We start from the raw sequence: 387 nt of genomic DNA, 5'->3' as shown, positions 1-387 counted from the left end.
TCTAACCACGCCCAGTTATTCCTTTACAGGTAGCCTCAACAACTTGGCTGTCGAACTTTCTCAAGTTGGCGCACTATAACGAAGACAATCCGGCCATTCCCGATAACTTACCAAAAGCAAAACGAGAGAAAATGCAGCTCATGGCAAGTATTTTGAGTGTTTGTTTGTTTATTGGAAAGTTCTTATCAATTACTGGAAAATGGGTGATAGTTTTCTTTATCATTACCATTGTGTATTGTTTGTTTGTTTATCAGTATTGTTGCGAGAGATTGTATGTTCTAAAAGCAAACATCAAATTAATTTCCTCTACCTTTATATATCTAAAAAAAAAAAATGTTGCTGTCTTTATTATCAAACAGCACATCAACCATTATCATTACCTCCCCC

At 35.4% G+C, this 387-nt stretch overlaps 1 protein-coding gene across 1 annotated transcript in view; it reads left to right on the top strand.

The window, feature by feature from the left end:
• Nucleotides 1-387, top strand: part of LOC119592883 (carbohydrate sulfotransferase 10-like) — an 18,610-nt gene that overhangs the window by 7,229 nt on the left and 10,994 nt on the right. The window contains exon 3 of the mRNA XM_037941777.1: nucleotides 30-143. Coding sequence (XP_037797705.1) covers nucleotides 30-143 — 114 coding nt within the window. The remainder of the gene's footprint in view (nucleotides 1-29; nucleotides 144-387) is intronic.

Source organism: Penaeus monodon, chromosome 31 (genome assembly GCF_015228065.2).
Source record: "Penaeus monodon isolate SGIC_2016 chromosome 31, NSTDA_Pmon_1, whole genome shotgun sequence".
Classification (NCBI taxonomy): Eukaryota; Metazoa; Arthropoda; class Malacostraca; order Decapoda; family Penaeidae; genus Penaeus; species Penaeus monodon.
Note: the sequence above shows the minus strand (reverse complement) of the source record. Positions and strands in the feature narration are given on the sequence as shown.